The sequence below is a fragment of the Xenopus laevis genome, chromosome 6L (assembly GCF_017654675.1).
Source record: "Xenopus laevis strain J_2021 chromosome 6L, Xenopus_laevis_v10.1, whole genome shotgun sequence".
In the NCBI taxonomy this organism is placed as follows: Eukaryota; Metazoa; Chordata; class Amphibia; order Anura; family Pipidae; genus Xenopus; species Xenopus laevis.
Window position 1 is genome coordinate 109853661 of NC_054381.1, and position 21660 is coordinate 109875320.

Sequence of the window (21660 nt, forward strand, 5' to 3'; positions counted from 1 at the left end):
TTGACTGCCCCTCCTCTATGCCACGGGCATAGAGGCGGGGCAGGTAATATTTGATTGACAGTTTAGATATTTAAACACCTTTATAACAGATATGGATGTTTTAATGAAAAACATTTTTGGGGTTCCATATTTAATTTAGATAGGACTTTCATTATGCAGTTTTTTATGTGTAGGTGACAGGTCCACTTTAAATAAGAAATCATACCATAGAGTTCTGTTTCTGAGGAATAAAATGAAAGGAGGGGCTTGTCAGTAGTGTGGGTATTTGACCATTTAGCATGCACAACCTGTGTTAATCAAGCTGTACTGCCCAAAAAATTAAGTACTTTTTTTTTTTTTTTTGTCTGGATAGTCACCTCATTATAAGAATATGGAGAGCTTAGTATTCCATGATGTACATTATGGTGTTGTGTCCCTTTTTGAGCATTAGAGGGAGTTACTATGCTGCGTGTGAATCATAAATCCTGTTACTTCCAATTGTACTGCAGGGTAGAGTTTATTCTACAAATTTATCAAAGCCACATATCTTAATTACATTTGTTTAATTGCACTTAAAATTAATCTTTTGTAAGTACTATCCTGATGTAGAACGGGGCCACGTGGCTACAGCATTACTGGAAACCCATGCTGTAACTTATGTTTCTAATTAGATCTGTTGTGAGCCAGAGCTTTCTGGTGGGGATTCTGAGGGTGTAGTAGAGTGTGTGCATTCATTCTCTGCTTCTTTGCATTTATGAGTAGTAACTGCCTTACTGCTTGCCTGTTCTGATGCGTCCACCATAAACTGCGGCTGCATTTGTTTTTCCATTGCAAGTACCATTGTTGAGGTAATTAAAAAATTGCAGGTAGAATACAGTCTCTGCTATTGTAAAATTATTAAAGTGTAAAAAGTTACCCATGGCAAAGTCAGTGGAGATTAGCAAGGTACAAAATGCTCTGCTTTGTTCCTAATGCAGCTTTGATACTGATATTTCTGGTCCACATGCTGTCAGTCGGATTCATTTCCTGATTTGGTGTAGTAAATCTCCCATCCAATGACTCCTGTCATTGGATGCAAATTTGGAGAATGAGATCCTGTAAAATACAGCTCATAGGGATGCACAAAAACCAGGATTCGGTTCGGGAATACTGCCTGGCAGAACCGAATCTCCTAATTTACTTATGTAAATTAGGGTCATTAAGGGAAATCGTGTGACTTTGTCACAAAACAAGGAATTCCGCTTTTTCCGTTATCCGCCAGTTCCGTATTCGGCCGAATCTTTCACAAAGGATTCGGCCGAGGTGCAGCATGCATTTACTGATCCAGTTGCACGTGTGTTATTGTTGTGGCTTACTTTTTCTACTTTTAATCCTAATTTCTGTGCCTTCACCCTTGTTGATAATAGTCAATAGGCCTAGTAAAATACCTGACAGGTTGCCCATGTGCATAGCAAAATGCAACCTATGGTAGGGTTGTGGTCAAATCTGATGTCTTGATTCTAATATCACAACAGTTTTCTGATGTTAGAATGTTCATCTTTAACTGAAGTCCCCATTGGATTTACGGGACTTTTCTATTCATGCACTGGAACATAGCAGTGGTCAGCCATGGGTAAAGTCAAGGACAGCAAATGAATGTGCAGCAGGATCAAATACTTCCTCTCTTATACCGAGATGTTTTTCTTACTACCGCAGAGCCATATTTACTTTAGAAATTGTGGCCACTATAATGTTCCAGTGTAGGAAAAGAAAATTCCTGTATGTATGGTGTGATTTTCCCTTTTCGTGCCTATTCCACACCCAGAGGTCTTGCCAAAGTGACATACCAGAGCAGTCTGTTAATACACATGGAAAGGACATTAAATACAGCTTGAATATATTTATTTACATACAGCAACCAGGAGCACCCGCTGGCTAAATATAGTTTCTGCTGCATTAAAAATGTTGTAGAAGTAGAGTATGACTTGTTGACCACGTAGATACTATACGTATACTTTTGGCCATATAACATATCTGGACACCTGCCAGTCCTGCATCTCATCCCAAACCCAAAGTTTTAATATGAACTTGGTCCTCCATGCAGGGACAGTTTTCCACTAGATGTTGGAACTTGCTTGCCACAATGTATGACACACAGATTTGTCAAGAAATTAATTGTTGGCTGTGGTTTTCAGGTTTGCTTGTACCAGAACCATGTGCTATATCATCCTTATTTAACTGTACTCTCTCAAACTAAGGTAGGTAGCAGTTTCCTAGCATCCACCAAACTTGGAGTTATTGGGGCTAACACACTCCAAATAAATTATATACAAACGCAGGTGGTATTGAAAAGAAATCTCTTTATAGCTAATTTACTAGTAATACAAACAATTAATTGTACTTCAAAAACATGTCAAATCAATAGCAATGTTTTGAATACGTACCACCAAATCATAACCAGAATAAAAACAAATAGAAGGAAGCAGACACCTTGGCCAGAGAATGAGAATTACCCCATGTTTAAATGTAAAGCCTTTTTCAAGGGGAATTCTTGTGCTTGAATGTGCAAGCCCCTAACAGTAAAACAGTGTATTTTGAACCACGTCATGGGGTGTTTTTGAGGCTTTTTGCACCTTGCTCAGTCTATTTGCTTTCATCAAATTAGAGTGCCCTCCATTCATCTCTGTTTCTCATCTGTTAGACTTGCAGAAGCCAAGCACGGTTCATCACTTCAGCAAACCCATGTCCACCTCTCTGGAGATCAACTGCATAGACCTTTACACTACTTCCACCAATGGTATTGCACACGTCATGTTAGACTTGTGTCTGGATGCTCACCCATAAAAAAACACCCATGCTTCATTGTTTGTGCTGAGGTTGCTTGAAACTCAGCAGTAAGTGCTAAAACCGTTTATAAGTTTTCTCAGATATTCGCCAATCAAAGCAAGTAGCAGCAGTGGTGTGCATAATGGAGGGGAACAAATCTGAAGGAGTGGTCAGATTAGGTCTGTCGGATTAGGTAGAATTGCCTTGAATGTCATTACTTACCCTGGCTCTGAGGCAAGGAAACCCATTTTAACATTATCATACAGTACAGTATGTACAGACCTTATGACTTCCAAGTAGTCTGATCTCTTTCAAAAACTTTGGACATCTGACAACACCCAGCATGCTGTACAATTGGTTTATCGTCTAAAAAGAAGGAAAAACAATACCTTCATTGACATGAAAAAGCTGAAACAGCTTTAAGTAGGACATTTCTGTTACAGTTTTATATCACTTTGAAAATGAAACAGTCCTGCAAATATTGAGTGAATTTCACTCCTCCGGCTGATGTGATCGGCATTGGCGATAAACTCAATTGGTTCATAAGAAAAAAGAAGTTAAGGCTCCCATGGTTGTGTTATGTGTTAGTGAGTCTGTTACCAATGATTGTTCAAGTAATGTTGATAAGGCTAATATCTGTACTTTAATATTAAAACTTAATTTTTCTTGCAAATATTCAGGGCCGATCCTGGCCTTCCTTTTGCCGCCCCCCACCCCTCGCAACCGCACTCCCCTTTTCAATGCCGGAGGGGGTCGGTCCACATCGCTAGTGCAGAGAGCACAATTTCGCTCTCTGCCCTAGAAGAGCAGAATTTCCGGGTTGAAAAACAGAAATTCAGCTGTTAGTTACTAGGATTTTTGGCAACCAGGGGGGTGCTGCCGTCTGAGGCGAGTGTCTTAACTCGCCTCATTGGTGGAGCACCACTGCAAATATTCAACTACATTCTCAGTGGATTAATTTCGAAATAAGTCTTAAATAAGTCTCTAGAAAGATTCTGTTTGTAACACTGAGACCCTGGTATTTTTCTGGCCAGTTGGAAGGCATCTTAATTTATAGTAATTTATAATAGTAAGTACCAGTGTCGGACTGGGAAAAAACCCGGTGGACCCCGGCCCTCATGGGCCCCCCGCTGGCCCAGCCATGTCTCCCCCATAAAAAAAAGGTCTCGCTACTGCACCTCCGCACAGGCACGCAATGCAACGGCGTTCATGCAGGTGCATGCCGCACCAGTGTTTGCACAGGCCTGCACAGAGGGAAGCTGGGAGGGGGCCCCCAGTGACTGCTTGGAGGCGCCTTCATGAGGCAGTCCCGGTGGGCCCCCATTACTCCAGTCCGACCCTGGTAAGTACTCCTGACTGCATAAACTTAGTCTCCAGGTAGCTAAATTGAATTTGTAATGAGTTTGACCCTAATGCATTGGACCCTACTGTAAAAGATTGGGGGTCTAACAGCAATTTTCTTACAAGTTGGCAAAGCATAGTCTCCTGGGTACCAGTAGGACCACTACAATTCTACTTTGTCCCATGTGGCATTATTCAGTATTTTGACAATATTTGTAGAGATGAACAATCAGCTATTGGTTTATTGGAAACTGAATTCATCCACTTGAGCTGCATATGTGGATTTTGTGATTCAGCAATAAGGCCATCATAATGATTTCTGTAGTTCAGACACTCTGTTCCAACTCCTACACCCTTAGGTCTAAACATTCCAGCTGAAGTGATCTGCCGTGCTGTTGTGATGACCTAGAAGATGAACAGCTGGCAGATCCAAGAGATATTTTTCAATCAAAGCAGAGAACTCCTGAGAAATTATTACTAGTGCTACTTTGAGACAGACCAGTTGTAGTATCACAGAAGTGGATGGAATGGATTCTGGTTGGTATAGAAATGGTCTGGTCAGTAGCAGAGTGACCACATGGCAGTGAGATGGGGGATGGTCTCTAGAAATTCAGACAAAGGAAATATAGCACTTTCCAAGCAATATATAAACCCTCTCACAAGCTGCAATATGAGACCAACTTCATTAGCACATTTGTCTTCCATGAGGCTGAGGAGGGTCTTTTGTCCCTGGACAAGAAAACGGATATGACGTAAAGCGAATGGGGAGGAGGAAAGAACTATATAGTGCAAGAGAATTGGGAACATCTTTCGCTTTGGATACTGACCTCCTACAACAAAAGACACTGCAACAATGTTAGTATTTGGTAACCACGCAAGTAAAGTTAATATGCCTTAAGACTGTTTTAATGAGTCAGATGCAGTATCCAGTAAAAATTGATGTTGTGTATTATTGAATAAAGTAGTGGTTGTAGAAAGCAAGAAGTGTGAGCACAGTCTTAACACTTATTTTTGGGTTAGTATAAATATTAATATTTAACTGAACTAACAGAGGCGCACATCTCAACCCCCTGCTTGGCAATATACAGTATCACACTACTATGCTGCCTTAGTGGATCAGTACTGCAGTAATCGGCAATACATTGTGAAACTGAAGTAAGCCTAATTGGACTGCTTCCACTCCTCTGAGGTTGGAAGAAGCTGCTCAGACTGACTAATGGAAAACGACTGCCCCTTAACCTTACTGGACGGTATTTTTTAACATAATATACTGTAATTTACTGGTTCAGACTTTTTTCCTTGGCTGAGATGGTAATCCTTTTTGCACACAAAAAAAAAAACAAAACATTAAATAAAGACATTACAGCATATAAGCCTGAAAATTGAGGTAGAAACTTGGGTCCAGGTGCATAGGTCTACAGTTTGAGGAGGTAATCCATACCCAAAAGAATTCAGTTCAAGTAAGGGACACAAGAGTCGTACGCGTGTTGTGTTATAGCACATTTCAATATAGGCCTCCAAGTTCTTTGGTACCTTAAAAATACATTGTAAGTATAAATGTTTTTAAAGCACAAAGACTGGTCATTAGCAAAAACTTGTTGGGCCAGGGTGTTTGATCACTCTGTTCCCTTGGTTTCTATAGTGTCTAGAAACAGCCCTGTAGGTGAAAAAAGGAATTCGATTCCTAAGTGGTTAGTAAGCACATTATCTGGCCACAAGTACTGGACTGTACTTACGACTGTAATCTCATTCCCAGACCAAGGGTATTAATGGGATTGTTCACTTTTAAGTAAACTTTTAGTATGTTATTATGAAATGGGCAATTCTAATAAATGTATCAATTGTCTTCATTATTATTTTTTAAACTATGTGCCATGTTCTCTTGACTCTTTTCAGCTTTTAAATGAGGTCACTAACCCCAGCTAAAAACAAATGCTCCATAAGGCAGATTTTCTTTCATTCAGCTACATTGGGAACACAGGTTGGGGAATCAGGCCAGGCTTGACGTGTTCCAATTCATCCCACAGGTGTTCAGTTGGGTTGAGATCAGGGCTTTAAACTTCCTCCAGTAAGCCTATCTTAGTTCCTTTGATTGCTGAAACAAGAAAGTGCCTTTCCCAAACTGTTTCCTCATTTTATAAATAACAGACTTCTAATGAATACCATTGCAGTTTAAAGGTGACATATATGATGAATAAAAAGTCCTAATCTTTTTTTTTTTTTTTTTATAAAAATAAAACAATACCACTGGCCCCTCTTAGATATCCAAATCATGGGATTTTTTAAAAAAAATCCCATGATTACTGGTAGTGGGTGATGGCAGCATCCAGTTATACTGTATCTAAAGGTGGCCATACACGGGCAGATAAAGCTGCTGATATCGGTCCATTAGACCAATTCAATTTAGAGCAAACAGATTTTCTTTTTTATATTTCATTTTGAAATCTGACATGGTGCTAGACATGTTGTCAGTTTCCCAGGTGCCCTCAGCCATGTGACATGTGCTCTGATAAACTTCAGTCGCTCTTAAATACTGGTTGGTGTGATATCACTCAATCCACCCCCTCCCCCCCACCAACAGCCCATCATCAGAACAATGGTAAGGTAACCAGATAACAGCTCCCTGACAAAAGATAACAGCTGCCTGACACCTGCATTGCTAAAAATGCTCCCTAGTGGTAGATATGAGAACAGCACTCAATAGTAAAAATCCAAGTCCCCATTTTGACTCCTCCAGTTAGATTGAGTAAACGAAACAATAGCTTCTCTGAAAGCAGTTCCATTGTGAAGTGCAGGCTCTTTCTGTAAGCACATGACCAGGCACAATGACAAAACATGGCTGCCTACACACCAATATTACAACTAAAAAAACACACACTGATTGGTCCAATAATAAGGTTTAAAACGGTAGAATGACGTACTTGCAATGTAAACGGTGTAATTTTGTAATAAAAACCTATATAGTATAAAAGTCATGACAGGCTCCGTTGAAATACTGTATAAAGTACATTGGAATATTTCCTGTTGCTGGTACACTGATTTACCCAGAATCCTGTGCTCTCCTCCCGGTGTATCACAGCTGGCAGCATCTGGCAAGCCGACGCTCACTGACAGCTCTCCAATCACAACTCCCACAGAAGCCGAATGTGGGCGGGCCCGGCTGGCTGTTCTCCAATGAGCTGGGCGTTCCTGGAGCTGACGTCAAGGAGCTGGAGGTTCCAGACTAACAGTGATGCTGTTTGTGCCGCATTCCCCGCACAGGAGCCGCGGGAACATGTACTTAAATCCACAGTGAGTGCGAGCGGGTGCGGAGCCAGGAATGGCTGAATCTCCAGCGGCGCCTCGGAAACGTAGTGAGACGGCTGCACGGGCTCAGGGGAGCGGGACTAGTAGTACGGCGGGAGATGGGGAGTGTTTCTCGCTGGAGGAGATCTTGGAGCTGTACAAGCAGCCGATCAATGAGGAGCAAGCTTGGGCTGTGTGCTATCAGTGCTGCCGGGCCCTGCAGGAGGGGAGGGGGGTTGGTGTTTCGGGAAGGAGAATAACTGGAGCGGAGGAGATTCGTATTGGGAAGGATGGAGCTGTCATCACCAGGCACGAGTCGGCGGCAGCAGCAGCAGGTAGGAATCAGCCAGTGTGGCCTCGTGTGGCTTTGTTTATGTTGTACAGTATGGGGGCTCCATTCATCTCTCTCCCAGAAACCCCTGGCATGTTTACCTCTTTCTATCCCCAGCTCAGTCTATACATAGCATCACTTTGTGTCTCCTGTGTAGCGTCTGTGCTCACTGTCAGCTCCCATCTTATCCTCCCTCTTTCTGCTACTGCTGCTCATTCAAGTATTGCTCCCCAGCATGCAGCCCTCCAGCAGCTAAACACCCTCTCATTGTAGCAATCCCTTCCAATCCAGCCCTCCTGCTGCTCAGGGGACAGACAAAAGGCAACTTTGTTCTATGTGTTCCCAAAGCCTCCCTGCTTCTCCTATGTATATGAATCATCCACTTTATAAAGACTCCGTCCTATTGTCTGTGCTCAGGCACATTGAAGAAAAGTTTAATGAAATGATGTGGCGTGTGTGGCCCTGGGCCAGCTTCATGTCTCTTGGTCAACTGGTCTTTCTTCTCTCTACCTGTCATCTCACATTGTGTTCTCTGTTCTGTCACACCCCCTCCTCAGCCAATCACATCCCACCCATTCTGCTTTTTGTGTGCCCCCCAGTCCACTCTTTTCCTTCACTGTCAACCTCTGACACCCAGTGGCTAAGCCAACTGCCCGTTTCCTGCTTGCCCGACTTGCTGCCAAACTAAACATTAATCACAGCCTGCTTTCACTATGACAGGGGCTAAATAACTCTCTGTACTTCCTTGTAAACTCATATAGACCTGCCAGTCATGTATTGCTCATGATCTGATGGATCTGGTACAGGATCATCTATATTGGGCAAGCCCTTGGGCTCATTCTACACACACCCTACAAGTGAACATGACTCCCACTGCCATTAGGGGTGCCACCTTTTCTGTAAAAAAAATACCGGCCTTCCTATAGCCTTGCCATTTTTTCCTATTAATAACATTGGCATCAATCATAATTTTTACCAGCCAGGTGGCAACCCTATCTGCCATCTGCCAGAAAAGATAAGCATAGTGCATTGTGTGTGCAAAAAGCTTGTTTTATGCAGTGTATAATGAGAATATCTGAGAATATAAACTCCAGTTAAAGGATCGGGACATCCTACTAGGCCATACCTTTCTCACATCACACAAAAAATACTGACCACGTAGGAGATGCTTTCTTCTTACATACAGAGGGTGTGAAGGGGGTTGCCTGCAGAACTGCTTTGTCATTGCTAGGATAGGAATAATGAGCCGTGATTGATGATGATTTCTGCAATCAGCGGCTTTAGTTGCCTGTAATACATTTAACTCCTTTGTGTTGGTGAGGAAAACAAAGCCACGTGTAAGGCCAGTGCCACATCAGGAGATCTGGAATTGCTACAGCTGTGTAGGTGGTGCCATACGTATCACATTTCCAGCTTCCACCATGGAACGTGATGCAGAATATTCCAAACATTTTGTCTAAAGACAATAAAAGCTTATAATAGGAATGCTTCTATTAATTCCACAAATTCAGTGGAGTGATATTTTTTACCACAATTAGGGCAGTGTGTTTGGTAAAAGCCCTGGCAATGCTGCTTCTTGGTAAATGTGAACTGTAACATGATAATCCCATTCAAGGAAGTGTTTGCTCAGTTTCCTTTTATCCTTGCATATGTAGATATGTTTCGCTTTTGCCTCAGGTGGTAACAATATATAAGCACTTTGGTTCAAGTGAGAGTCCACAGAATGTCAGAGCCAATACATGATTTTGTCACATGTAAGTTTTTCCTGGAAAACAGGTCAGCATTTACTGCCACTAAATTTGCATTTTGACTTGTACACTGTATGACCATAAGTATGCGGATGCCCCTTCTGGTTAATAAAAATTAATTTAATCCACATACATTGTTGCTGGCACAGGTGCCACTACTAGGGTTGCCACCGTTTCTTGAAAAAAATACCAGCCTTCCTATATATTTATCTTTTTTCCCTATTACTAACATTGGGATCAACCTTAATTTTTACCGGCCAGGCTGGTAAAATACCAGCCAGGTGGCAGCCCTAGTCACTACATCAGTCAATAATACTCTTGGCAATTCCTACTGTGCCAACAGTGTGGGGAAAATCCTTTGCTGTTTTAGCATAGTATTGTCCCCATGCACTAAGGTTTGCATTATTATTATTATTATTAACATGTATTTATACAGCGCCAACATATTGCGTAGCACTGTGCATTGAAATAGTTTACGGAAATGGGAGTGGAAGAACTTGAATAGCCTGCAGAGAGCCTGACCTTAGCCCAACTGAACACCTGTGAGATGAATTAGAACAATTATGTTAGGCTAATGGCATACAGGTTGGTCAATTGCCTTCCTATCCCTGAATGTGTTTGGGAGTTGACAGGCACAGTATCAGCCCATCAGCACTCACACTGAGTGAATTGTGCCACAATAAATTATAGATGAGTACACAAAAACTAGCTCTGTGTGTGCAAACCTGTTCCATTAGCCTTACCCAGGACTCTTATGCTCTTATGTTTGAATGGAAACAAGTCCCACCAACCAGCATCCAAGGTGTTGGTGATCAACATGTTGCTTGTGAGCCACTGGTTGGGGACCACTGATCTAGCAGAGAGGAGGGGGAAGGACCAACTTCATATTAATATCCTTTGTTTTGCCATGAGATGATTGACAGGCAAGTGTCCATATAATTTTAGTCATATAGTGCATATGCACATTTATTTTGTTCTTCTTGTTTTATTCTTCACCTCATGCTTTGTCTCAAGCACTGATTCACCTTTTAATTTATGTTGCATGTAGGGATGCACTAAATCCAGGATTCAGTTTGGGATTTGGCCAAGATGTGTTTTTTTTTCAACAGGGTTTGGATTCGGCCAAATCCAAGTGCCTGCCCAAACCGAAACTGAATCTAAAAAAATTGCGCGACTTTTCGTCACACAATCAAGGAAGTAGAAACATATTTAACTGCGTGCATTATCGTTCCCCCTTATTTCCCTAATTTAGATATGCATATTAGGGTTTGGATTTGGTTCGATATATGGCTGAATCTTTCACAAGGTTTTCTGGATTCGACTGAATCCTAAATTACTGGATTCGGTACATCCATAATTTTATGTGCACTCCCTTGATTGCATTCACATCTGCCTGCTGCTCAGTAAGATGGCAAAAAGTTTCATTTAACAACATTGTGGTCTTCTATTTTGTTCACTGTGACTGGTACTCTCATCCTACTAGAGTTTGCTTAGATTATATGAGGAAAACAGTGAGGGAAGGCCCTTTGTATAAGTACAAATCTATAGTTGCCCATATGCTGAATAGTGATGCATACATATTTATGCACTGCCGTATTCTACACCTTTCAGGTTGTCAGCTATAAAGGTGAAATTAGGTAGGGTGAACTATACATACATATCTCAATGGCTATGTCAACAGCAGTTAAGTACAAGATTTCAGTAGAGTCTGAAAATGTCTAGGGAGCTGCCAGTTGATCATATATTCATTCTAGATTTTATTGTGCATGTGTTGAATCCTGTGCATTATGCCTACTGTTAGAGCATATACAATAGTTACTATATATATAAAAAAAATATTTTTGAGATTAATGAATGTCAGAAACACAAATTAGCACCAGTCATTATCCTTTTATACCCTTAATTTCCATACTATATTGTGCACACATATTATTACATGGTTCAATGAAATCTGTCTGTTTTGTTAATACTGTGATTTTTGTTGCTCAGTAGCCATTTTCTTTCATAGATATGAGTAGTTTCTTTCAGCAATCCAGTATAGCTATGGCTTCTATGCCAAATAATGCCATGCAAGTGCCATGGCCAGTGATATATCAAACACAAATCTTGTGAGCTGTTGCAAGTGTCTAGCAGTCACCTGCTAGAATGATTTAATAACAGTGATACAGTATAATAAAAAGAGAGGCAAAAATCAGCAGATAACGGAATTTGTTATGTTCCAGCACAAACAATAGGGGTTTGTGTATAGTGACTGAGAAGGATGTTGTCAGGAGGGGGCTTGCTATGGGAATGGCATGGGAGAATTCAGACTCTGTGTGACGGCTGGGAGTGGGGTGGGTGGGCTTGTAGCTCGGCGTATCAATAGCCCTACTGCTGACGATGTAAACAAAAGCCCGCATCAGTTTCTATAGACTGACTTATACTGTTAAGCTCTCTGTGCCAGCTATGTGCTCTGAAGTACTGCAAATTGTTTATATTTAACTATGTCATGTCAGATGGATTTTCTTCCTAAAAAAATTGGTATAGGTCTAGCATATATTGTATATACAGTCAGTGTCGGACTGGCCCACCGGGATACCAGGAAAACTCCCGATGGGCCCAGGTGTCAGTGGGCCCTTGTACTGCTAAACATTTGGCCTATTTCATGGTCATTTACTATGAGAAAAAGAGGCTTAGATAGATGGAATAATTTGATTATAGGATGTAAAGAAAAGAGACTAGGAGAATAGAGGTTGAGTGAGGAGAGGAAGAACAATAGTACTGAGAGTGGGCCCCTGGTCTAAGGTTTTTGGGTGGGCCCCTGGTGTCCCAGTCCGATACTGTATACAGTACTGTTCCACTTCCTGCATCATTCTCTATTTGTAAGCAAGTCAAGTTTTCTGAAGCCTAGCTCCATTGTGACCACTCCGCTTCTCTGCTTGATGCCTGTGTGTGTGAATTAAACCACCCAGTAGCATAAAACAGGTCTGTGGCCAACGGCAGCATTCACTAGCGGTCTCATCAGCAGTCTCATCAGAGGGACTGTAAGGATGTGCCATCCATGTTCAGCATGTTTAGTACACAATAAATTCATACTGTTTTGATAGCCCTTTTCTCCAGTTACACAAATACACTGCAAAACAGTGAAAGAGAATCTGTATTTAGTGTTTCTGTTACCATTGCATGCAAAGAAGCAACAGTAATTCATGTACCATTGATAAATGACTGCCCTCTGCGTGTACCTTTGTAATATTATATCCTTCCATAAAGCAAATAAAGATAAAGAAACTGTAAAGGTAAATATGGTGTCTGTCTGGTATGGACCTTTTTATCTTATCTTACATAGATACAGATATAGGATCCATTATCCAGAAAACTTAAAATTATGGGAAGGCCTTCTCCCATAGACTCCATTTTAACCAAATAATTCGCAGTTTTAAAAAATAATTTCCTTTTTTCCCATAATAATAAAACATTGTACTTGATCACAACTAAGATATCATTAATCCATATTGGTGGCAAAACCATCCTATTTGGTTTATTAAGGGGCTATATATCAAAGGTCGAATTTTAGAGCTTTGTGAGCTTTTTTAGACCTTGATCGAGCTTTTGGTGAAAAAAAGGCGAATCACTCGAATTGATCGAGTTTTCAAGCGAAACCCACCGAAAAACCTCAAATATCATGAAGGCTACTAACATCTTCAAATGGTTCAAAGGGACCTTTGCCATTGATTCTACATGACCTCGACAGGTTTTAGATTGTGTATTTTCGGATTCAAGCTATTTCCAGCTTTGGGGTATAATACTTTTATTTATTTATTTATTTTTTTTAAGCCCAAAAGTTTTAACTGAAAAATACCCTTGAAAACTCAATTTTTCATGAAAAAAAACAACTCAACCTTTGATAAATAACTCCCTTAATGTTTAAAAGATTTTTTAGTAGATTTATGGTATGGTGATCCAAATTACGGAAAGATTACTTACCTTAACCCCAGGTCCTGAGCATTCTGGATAACAGGTCCCTATAGGGATGCTCAACCACAGGTGTGATTGTATTTCCTACCAATATTTGGGAGAACATGCCTTTATAGGGGATGTTTGGGAACGCAAACAATGGCTGCACGTTATATTGTCTCCTGGTTTCTGCACAGTTAATGGTTCTTTTATTTGGGGGCTAGTTTTCTGTGCAACCAGATGAGAGCTGGATGAATTGCACTGTTGAATTCTTTTGAGTTTTGCCTCTCAGAAAAACATGTTTAGTCATACTGCATGTGACTGATGTATCAGTAGTAGCAACTTTATTGACTTTTGGATATTAAACCAGAGACCTTAGACCTGTTTTAGAGCTGTTTTATGCAGTCATCAGGTTTGAAGCTAGAATGAGTATCATATATTAAACACTACAGCTGCTTTATTTAAATTTCTTTTGTCATGAGGCAATACTCTTATTAGAAGGCATTAACAACCTAGCTAAATCACAGCTCTGCCTTCACACAGAAAGATATGCAGGTATAGGATTCGTTATCTGAAAACCCTTTATACAGTCAGCTCCAAATTATGGGATCTACCATATAGTCCATTTTAAAGAAATAATTATAATTTTTAAAAAATGATTTCCTTTTTCTCTGCAAAAATAAAATAGTACCTGGTACTTGATCCAAATTAAGCTGCATGAATACATATTGGTGGCAGAATAATCCTATCGGGCTTATTTAATATTTAAATGATTTTTAGGTCTGGGGATCCAAATTAGGGAAAATATCTCTTATCTGAAAAGCCTCAGGTCTCTAGTATTCTGGATATTAGATTGTATACCTGTGCAGGTATGGGACCTGTTATCCAGAATGCTCGGGACGTGGGGTTTTTCGAAAACAAGGGATCTTCTCATAATTTGGATCTCCGTATATTAAGGGGGTTATTTATCAAAGGTTGTGTTTTTTATACCTCTAATTAACTCACAACTCAAATGTTTTCTAATTCATGAAGAAACTTGAATGTAAAAAACTCGAATCAATTAATTCTGGGGCGGGGGGAGATCTCATACCTGTGCTACAGTTATATGCCAGAACTGTCTAGCTGCTTATTGGCTGGCTTCCTATAACCCAAATTCTGAGTGCCCCAACTCTCAGCTGGCAGGAAGTGAAATGACTAGCTGATGCTAGTGAGGTTTTTGAAATTTTCAGTATAGTATCTATTATGCAGAATTCTCTTGATCTGGGGTTTTTGTGGATAAGGGATCTTTTTGTAATTAGAGTATAAAGCATAGTGGCTCATTGAGTCCTGAGTTAAAGTCTGACTTTAAAGGAGTTTGCATATTTGGCTTGTTCCTACATGGGCTTGCTCCGGGAACCCTATTTCCTGTCCTTACACATGGCAGTGGGCAGTAAAGGGTTAAATCCCCCTGACGTAGGAAGACACAGGAAATAGAATAAAAGCCCTTCCGGGTCCCACCCGCGCCCATCTCAATTTTCCTGTCGAGGAAATACCCCCACACCAGAGGAGCTCTCTCTCTCCTTCTGAAGCGCCTGGGGCCGAGGTTTACCTTGTGCGTGTCCCAGGGGAAGCCGGCGGGCTTCAGGCCTTTTGTTGCCTACGGTGCAGTAAGTCGCAATGCTGCCTCGGGAGGTAGCGCATGCGCGATAAGACGCCGAGCGCCCATCTGATAATGGCGCTACTTGACTTGGCGAAAACTCGCTCCCGCGATAACACGCCGAGAGCCCATCTCCAAAATGGCGCCTACGGAACACGGCGAAAAGACGCATGCGCATTGGCGCTCAAAATAAAAGGCGCGCGCCGATTACAGGTAAGCACTGTTGGCGTTTTTTTATTCCTTCAACAAGCTGCACCCTACCAGAGGATCTACTGAGAGAATCTCCAATACCTCTGCAGTGCACCTGTATTCTGTCCAGCCCAGGTGTAAGTAAGCTGGCTAACAAAAACGCAGGAACCTTATTGTTAATATACAATGCCTTACAAAGACTCTATCTATCTTACAGACTGTCTGATATGAGCAGACGCTCAGGTTCCAGGGGGTAAGTGCACAAGAGAGTTTTTTCGAGGGATTACAAGTAAAAAGCCATGGGCTTAGTGGTAAGTAACTGTTCTAACTGTCTTTTACAGAAGTCCCCCTCCAAGAGAAGAATCTCAAAGGAGAAAGACTCCCAGGATCGACTGCACGGCCTGTGGAGATGCAGCTCTACATGGCAGAAGGCTATGTGAAAGATGCCTTCACGAAGCAGCAGGTCCTTCACCGGACCTACACAACCTAAAAGATTGGATGCAAAGCACCATCAAAGAATCCAGGGGGGGGAAATACACCACAGAGGCCTCCATGGACCTAGTAAAATTTTCCGCAAAAGCCATGGGGCTTAGCGTGGCAGCCCGCAGAGCCCTTTGGTTGCGACACTGGCATGCCGATCCCCAGAGCAAGCACAACCTCTGCTCTCTTCCCTTCGAAGGGTCTTTATTATTGGGGAGAAACTGGATAACATTATTTCCAAGGCATCTGCAGGCAAATCTGCCTTCCTTCCGCAAGATAAAAGGGACAAGAAACCCTTTCGGAAACCCTTCCAGGACTCCAAACAATACAGACCAGGCAAACCCTCCTTCAGACAACCTTGGAGGGCCAGAGGCCAGGGCCAACCCTGGACTAGAAGGAAGGACTTCAAATCTGACAAAAAGTCAGCATGAAGGTGCGCGAGCCCCCCTGTCTTGCCTTGGAGGAAGACTAAATCTTTTCAAGACAGTGTGGGCTCAAAACATATCGGATTCATGGGTACTGAAGATCCTCGACGAAGGGTACAAGCTAGACCTCCTCTCCTATCCAACAAGTACCTTTGTATCCTCAGAAAAACCCAGATCCTCAGAAGCAGAAAAGAACTTAAAGAGCATCCTCTCAGACCTATTGCTCAGAGGAATAATCTCAGAAGTTCCCCAACAAGATTCTTTCAAAGGAATCTACTCTCACCTCTTCCTGAAAAGAAAGACGAACGGAACCTTCAGGGTTATCCTCAACCTCAGACACCTCAACAAGTTTCTCAGAACAAAAAACTTCAAAATGGAGACTCTGAGGTCCATATGCCAACTTATCGACCACGGGGACTGGATGGCAAAGATAGACATCCAGGACGCATATCTCCACATCCCAATATGGGAAACTCACAAAAAATTCCTGAGGTTCACGATATTGGGCAAACACTACCAATACCAAGCCCTCCCGTTCGGTCTTGCATCCGCCCCAAGGGTCTTTACGAAGATACTAGCACCCATGATAGCCTTTCTGAGACTCAAAGGCATCCAAATCTTCTCTTACCTCGACGATATGCTCATAAAGGCACCATCACACAACAGGCTTATACTACATCTAGAGATCGTCTTAAATACCCTGAGACAATGGGGATGGATCATCAACTTGGAGAAATCCAATCTCCTTCCAACTCAAGAAATTCTATTCCTAGGAGTCCTAATCAACTCCAGAAAACTCCAAGTAAGACTCCCAGAAGACAGAGTCTCGGACATAATCCACCAAGTGAGACAACTATCTCTCCATCCCATCACAACGGCGAGGATATGTCAACAAGTCTTGGGGAAACTTACATCTACCATAGACTCAATAAAATGGGCCAGATTCCATACGAGGCCTCTCCAAGAGGACTTCCTAAAAAAATGGGACAGGAATCACGAGAGGGACTCGCAACTGATCCACTTAGACCCCAACACAATCTCTCAAATGTCCTGGTGGCTCAAAAGAGAAAACCTGGAAACTCCGGTATCCTTAGCCCCCCAGAAATGGGAAACAGTCACGACGGACGCAAGCCACATGGGCTGGGGAGCCCATTACAAACTAATCCAGATCCAAGGAAAATGGACCCATTCAGAGAGCAAGAAATCCTCCAACTGGAGAGAACTGAAGGCGGTTTCGTTAGCCATCTACCGCCTCCAAAAACACCTAAAGGACAAGTCCATCCTAATCAGATCAGACAACTTAACCACAGTAAGTTATATCAACAACCAGGGGGGGACCAGGTCCAGACAGTTGTCCTCCTTGACCACAGCTATTTTCGAATGGGCACAAAAGAACGTGATAACCATCAAAGCTTCCTACATCCCGGGCCCTTCGAACTCCCTAGCGGATCATCTCAGCAGGAAGTTCCCAGCTATAGGAGAATGGGAACTGAACCAGGATGTATACCACACGATCTGCAAGAAATGGGGCAACACATCCATCGACCTAATGGCAACTTTCAAGAACAAAAAGAACAAAGTGTTCTGCTCATGGCAGAGGGACCCCAGGACAACATACTGGGACGCGTTCTCCTTCCTATGGAACTTCCCCCTAGCATACATTTTTCCTCCAATATCCATGATAGCGAGAACTATCAAGAAAATACAAGAGGACAAAGCACATGTGATCCTCATCACACCCTGGTGGCCAAGGAGACCCTGGTTCCCTCTCCTCTTCCATCTATCCCTACAGAAGCCATTCCGTCTTCCCGTCACTCCAGACCTACTCCATCAGGGACCAATACTACATCCAGATCCAGGGAACTGGGCCCTAACTGCCTGGAACCTGAAAGGATGAAACTGAAGGGACTGGGGCTCTCCGACGAGGCCATCAAGACCCTCACAGCATCCAGAAAAATATCAACATCCTCCAAATACTACAAAATTTGGGAAAAATTCTCCAGCTGGGGACTGGGAAAATACGGAGAGGCCTTCTCCATTTCTGAAATCTCCATCATAGAGTTCTTACAGTCTGGGGTAGAGGCCAGCCTCAGCACCTCTACCCTAAAAGGGCAGATCTCTGCCATTTCTGCTTACACAGACAACCAATGGGCCTCCCGTCCACTCATCAAACAATTCTTCAAGGCTCTCTCCAGACTTCGCCCTCAAAACAGGGACTCGGTTCCCCCATGGGACCTATCTCTAGTCCTAGACGCTCTGACCAGAGCTCCCTTTGAACCTTTAGAGGATGTTCCCCTAGAAATCCTCTCATTGAAAACCACGTTCCTGCTGGCCATCTCCTCAGCCAGAAGAGTGGGCGAACTCCACTCTCTTTCCGCCAGGGAGAGCAAGATAACCTTCCTCCATGACAAAGTCATCCTGAAAACCAGGGACAACTTCATCCCCAAGGTAGTCTCAAAATTTCACATGTCCCAGGACATAATACTACCAACCTTCTTCGACAATCCCCAAAACGAAGAAGAAAACAGACTTCACCACCTAGACGTCACCAGATGCCTGAAAATCTATCTCCAGAGAGTCGCAGACTTCAGAAAGTCAGACAACCTCCTCTTAATTCATGAGGGTTCTAAGAAAGGCCTTGCAGCCTCCAAAAAAACCATCTCTACATGGATTAGAGACTGCATACAATCGGCTTACTCCTCTCAGACAGTACCTGGGCCTACTTCTCTAAGAGCACACTCTACCAGAGGAATCGCGGCTTCCTGGGCCTTCCATGCCCAAGTATCGGCTGATACCATATGCAGAGCAGCTACCTGGAAGAACCTCCACACCTTCTCCAAACACTACTGCTTTGACATTTTCTCCAACGATATAGCTGAACTTGGGCGCAGTGTCCTTTCAGCGGCTACAATAAAAGCTCATAACTAATCCCTCCCTAATGTGTTGCTTTTGTACATCCCTTTACTGCCCACTGCCATGTGTAAGGACAGGAAAGCAGAAAATCTATACATACTTACCGTGATTTTCTTTTCCTGGACTGGAACATGGCAGTGGGCAGGGGTTCCCTCCCTAAAATGGGGGTATTATCTCCAGCCATTGAGATGGGCGCGGGTGGGACCCGGAAGGGCTTTTATTCTATTTCCTGTGCCTTCCTACGTCAGGGGGATTTAACCCTTTACTGCCCACTGCCATGTTCCAGTCCAGGAAAAGAAAATCACGGTAAGTATGTATAGATTTTCTGCTTTCCCTCCACACTCCAAAACAAGCCTGTTAATTGGCTCCTGATTAAATTATCCCTAGTTAATGTGCTTTATGTATATGTGATAGGGACCTTATATTGTAAACTTCACATCACAGGCTGATGTAAATGATGGACAATCTCTATAACATATCAGCACTATATAAATAAAATATATTAATATACTGAATAGGAGTGAAGCTTTTAATGTAGACCTAAATCATTAGATAAATGCAAGTACGGTATATCAATAGTCCCTGGTTAATATTGATTTATTCTCAATACAAATAACAAAACACACAGTCAAAGTCTAATTTTAATAAAACTACAGTCTCTTTTTAAATGATTATGTTTGGCTAATGTGATTCTTATCGTACTGCTGGCATGTGTTCTGTTAATTTTAGTGCAGAATGAAAACAATATTAAATATACTCGATGAGTGAATAATTTAGAGTTCTATTTTTATTAACTTTTTTATAGTTTTGTTATACAGAGTATGATCTATTATTCGGAATGCTTGGGAATTGGGGTTTTCTGAATAAGGGATCTTGCCCTAATTTATATTCACCGATATATGGATTAATGTATTTTAGTTAGACTGAAGTGCAAGGTACTGTTTTATTATTACAGAGAAAATGGAAATTACTTTCCCAGGAGGCTTAAAGCAATTGGTTTTCCAATGCTTCTATTACTTTTCTCATCCTTAGTCCAGCACTGGTTATAGCCAGAAATGCTATTAGGAAGCTCAGCAGTTTCCCAGCAGCAAGCTAAAATGGTGCAGGAAAGTAGCTTATCTGACCTTGTTTTATTTTTTATTTCTTTAGGCCTGATGTACCTTGCTGTAATACGACGCTAGTTATCTAGGCACAGAAAACATGGCATTTGATGTTTAGGGAATCTGTGGTCCAAGCCCCTAAATATCACCATTGATTTATTTGAGTTTTCCTAGCAATTCTTCATAAATGCTATGAAAACTATGATATCCACAACAGTTCCAGCAATGATCAGCACTGCACACAGGGCCCAGTGAGCATGTAGGATCTGTTCGATGTCCTGGAAGTTATCTTGTGTGTTTGATCCACGGAGCACCAAACCAGGTCGAAGGTTAAAAGATTTCCATTTATTGAAGATTAGATAACATACATGATAGTAAACCACCAACAGTGCATCAAACGCAGTCCATGCTTAACGCGTTTCGTGGCTTCAACGCCACTTCATCAGAAGCTTCTGATGAAGTGGCGTTGAAGCCACGAAACGCGTTAAGCATGGACTGCGTTTGATGCACTGTTGGTGGTTTACTATCATGTATGTTATCTAATCTTCAATAAATGGAAATCTTTTAACCTTCAACCTGGTTTGGTGCTCCGTGGATCAAAGACTCTTACTGATACAAATTGTTACGCTCTATCCGGAGGCGTGTCGGCGTTGTTAGCACAGCCTAATCTGTTGGTCGGAGCCTGTTTTCTGGAGTTCGGGTGAGTGCTCTCCTATTGCGCTACTATCTTGTGTGTTGCCTGATTTAAAATCCTACAGTAAACAAGGCCTATATTGATGTGGCTGCAAAATGATATCTGAAAGCAAAGCATTGTGTTCTCTGTGTTTTTCAGGGAGTTTTGCACCCTTTATGATGTTGAGACTAGACTCCCAGATATGCTTGTCTAGGAGTTTTTTTGTTCCTACTCTCCCATTGTCAACAATTAGATGTAGATAATGCTAAAGAGGTGTTCTATAGACCTATGATGGAAATCAGAATGGGCTGTTGGCCCTTAGTTAGATCACATTAGGGCCAGGGCCCACGGGAAATTCTCTGGTGCTCTGGCAGCCAAGTCTGACCCTGAGTGATATGTTCTTCTGAGTTCAAAATATCAGCACTTTTGCTGACCATACAAGATCCGCTTGTTTGTGGAGGTTGCCAAATTGAGTGGAGACAGTATACCAATATGGCCATCTTGAGGTGGGCGATATCTGGCTGATCTCATCGGAACACAAACCAGTACGAGCAGACCGTTGGGGAGAAGACCGAATCAATGGCCTATGCGCACCTGATGGGATTTTGAAACCTGCCCAATCCACACAGGGCACATTTTCAACAAGATAACAGAGAGGCCCATCGGAGGGTCCCATACACTGGCTGATAAACTTTTAAGCACTGAACAATATATAGTTTGTCAGAACTGACCCACTGTGCTGACATACATGGTTAAGCAGAATGGTTGAAATCAGAGAAACTGCTTGACCAAATCTGGTACAGAACTAGGCTGAAATTAAAG

At 42.2% G+C, this 21660-nt stretch overlaps 1 protein-coding gene across 5 annotated transcripts in view; it reads left to right on the forward strand.

Moving 5' to 3' along the window:
- Positions 1-7331: 7331 nt before the first annotated feature.
- The window catches only part of LOC108719187 (protein spire homolog 1), a 103561-nt gene continuing 89232 nt past the window's right edge, over positions 7332-21660 (forward strand). For 2 of the 5 annotated variants that reach the window (XM_018267869.2, XM_018267866.2), the window contains exon 1: positions 7334-7745. In XM_018267869.2, coding sequence (XP_018123358.1) covers positions 7445-7745 — 301 coding nt within the window. In that variant the 5' untranslated portion in view covers positions 7334-7444. Of the gene's footprint in view, positions 7746-21660 lie in introns of all 5 variants that reach the window. The other 3 variants (XM_018267865.2, XM_018267867.2, XM_018267870.2) reach the window with 3 other exon arrangements.